The 2,819-nt window shown below is 37.7% G+C and overlaps 1 protein-coding gene across 1 annotated transcript; it reads right to left on the bottom strand.

Moving 5' to 3' along the window:
• Positions 1-1,081: 1,081 nt before the first annotated feature.
• LOC141637460 (uncharacterized) lies at positions 1,082-2,614 on the bottom strand. The gene is made up of 2 exons (XM_074446937.1): positions 2,152-2,614; positions 1,082-2,067 (listed from the first exon to the last, which is right to left on the bottom strand). The coding sequence occupies exons 1-2, from the start codon at positions 2,612-2,614 to the stop codon at positions 1,082-1,084; spliced, it is 1,449 nt and encodes a 482-aa protein (XP_074303038.1).
• Positions 2,615-2,819: the final 205 nt, after the last annotated feature.

The following is a 2,819-nucleotide window of genomic DNA, read 5'->3' as shown; positions in this document are numbered from 1 at the left end:
CATCAGCTGCCACCATGGCCAGCTGATAGAACACTCATGTAAGCATAAAAAAGTCCTAAGGAGCCAGGCCTAATTCTCATTGCAAAGTATTGAAAAACCAGTATGAAAACAAGTTGCAGAAAAGGGGAGATTCCAAAAAGTAACATTGCCATTTTTGGACAAACCAAGAAGGAGCTGTGTGAGGAGCTTCTTTGGCTTGAGTTTCCATAAATCAGAATATACCTTGATCCCAAGTCAAGACCAAAGGAGACCACTCGTCCTCATATAAACAGAAAAAACAACTGCTGCCACAGAAAAGCATGAAAGGCTAACAGATGTCACTGTCACCTGACTGTCCTCTGCAATCTCTTTTGTTTTCACCCTAGTTTACATTTATGATCTTTTTCCGTTGTAATATATTATTTAGACTCTTTTCCTCATGTATGGGACAATCCTGGCCCTTAGATGAACTTTTTTTTTTTTCATGTTTAACCTAAAAGCAAGGCCTATATAAAGACCCTTGCATCAGACTGTTGGAGGCAGCTGATTTTATGAATGAAACCTGAGTGTTACTCTCAATTCAAATCTCTTAAATCTTATGTTTAGAAGCATAGGTTAGAGTCAGGCTTATTAATACTCTGTGCTTGCTGTGAGTATTGAATAAGAACCTGGTAACAATGTGAGAACAGTCCTGTGCTTGCTGTGGATTGTTTGAGCTTTGTTGTCTGTTTCAACTCGAGTATTCCTGTGTTAAGCTGTGGTTTTCTTGAGTTAAACAACCTATATTGTTAAATTAACTTCCTGTGCTTGCTGTGGAAGGTAGTTAAACAATTATATCTCAAATTTGTCTCCTTTATTCACCAATTTCGTCCACACTGTCAAACTGCTCCATTCTCTGTCAGTCCAGGTTTAGTAATTTATTTAAAATACTTCTGAGTCTCCAAAAATCCTAGAATTTTAGCAGAATTTAGCTAAGGTATCAAAGTTAATTACTGCAAATTTTCATGAAATTAGGAGTCCTTTAGAGAGCATAAACCAAATTTAGAAGTTAGTCCTTTTCTGCAACTTCACAAATTGTCAAATTATTGTAAGGAGTGGGTGTTTACATATCAAACGCTGTTTTCCATTCGTCACCTTCACGAATTCTCATTTGATGATAACCACTTCGTAAATCAAGCTTCGAAAATACTCGTGATCCACTCAACTCGTCTAACATATCATCCAACCTCGGCATAGGAAATCGATATTTTATTGTGATATTGTTAACGGCTCTACTATCAATACACATCCTCCATGTCCCATCTTTCTTTGGCACCAATAGAGCTGGTACAACACAAGGACTCAAACTTTCTTGAACATAACCCCTATCAACTAATTCTTTCACATGCCTTTGTAATTCTTTTGCTTCTTCAGGATTACAACGATAGGCTGGTTTATATGGTAATTGAGCTCCTGGAATTAAGTCAATTTGATGTTCAATACCTCTTAAAGGAGGTAATCCAACCGGTAATTCTTCGGGAAATACATCGCAAAACTCTTTTAATAGCCCTTGAACTTCACGGCTGCTTCCTTCACCATTGGCTTCTAATTCACGAACCATAAGAACATAGGCTTGTTCTCCACGAGCTAGAACCTCTTCAACCTCACGAGCTTCCATAAATAAGCTCCCCTTCTTTGATTTCAGCTCCTTGATTTTATTAGGTGATAAAGGCTTCAAATTGAATGTTGTTTTGCCCTTGGTCACGCTATATATGTTAGTTCTTCCATCATGTTCAACCTTTCGATCAAACTGCCATGGTCGTGTCAATAGAATATGGCACGCACTCATAGGAATCACGTCGCACCAAATATCATCATTATAAGGTCCCAAGCTCAAAGAAACTAATGCCTGCTTCCTTACTTGTATTCTATTATCCCCATTCAACCAATGCAATTTATATGGCTTATTATGATTCTTGGTTTGTAATTTCAGCTCATCAACTAACTCCTTTGACACAACATTGGTACATGATCCACTATCAATGATTAGATTGCAAATTTTAGAATGTACCTTGCAACGAGTGTGAAATATATGCTCCCTTTGTTCAGCTTCAACCGGAGTTGTTTTCACATGAAGATTACGAATTACCAAACACTCATCTTCACTTAATGGATCAACATCATAGGCGACACCTTCTTCTTCGTCCTCTTCAATATCAGACAGTTCTGTGGACTGTTCGGTTTGAACGAATGCTGGAACTATGTTGCGCAATTCTTGAGCGGTGAGTGCTCGTTTGTGTGGACATTCATTAGCTATGTGACCATAGCCTTGGCATTTAAAACAACGCCTCAATGAGCTACCCTTAGGCTCCACGACACCCTTACCTTTGTCCTTTACTTCTTCTGTCACGACTTCCTTTTGCTTGCTTGTTGTTGATTTAGAATAAGAACTCAAACCAGAACTTGCTCCTCTTGAATAAGTATATGATTTCTTTGCTTTATCTTGCTTTTCAAATTTTAGAGCCAAACGACATACATCATCAAATCCATTGTAAATCTGAACCTCCACTTTTGACGCAAGTGACGGTATTAGACCCTTGATGAATCTTGCAACTCTAAGCTCTTCCTTTTCTTCAAGATCACAAACAATCATCATCCTTTCAAATTCTTTAATGTACTCGGCCACGGACAGATTTTCTTGTGATAAAGATTGCAATTTTAGGTAATTTTCTTGCTCATAATCTCTTGGTAAGAATCTCCTCATAAGATGCTTCTTAAGTTTCTCTCAAGTATCAATCTTGCTCTTCTTATCTCGCTTTCTCTACTTTTTCAAGTTTTCATACCACAATGATGCATATTTA

Source organism: Silene latifolia, unplaced genomic scaffold (assembly GCF_048544455.1).
Source record: "Silene latifolia isolate original U9 population unplaced genomic scaffold, ASM4854445v1 scaffold_112, whole genome shotgun sequence".
NCBI classification, from domain to species: domain Eukaryota; kingdom Viridiplantae; phylum Streptophyta; class Magnoliopsida; order Caryophyllales; family Caryophyllaceae; genus Silene; species Silene latifolia.
The sequence above is the reverse complement of the archived record's forward strand: the minus strand, read 5'-3'. Positions and strand labels throughout refer to the sequence as shown.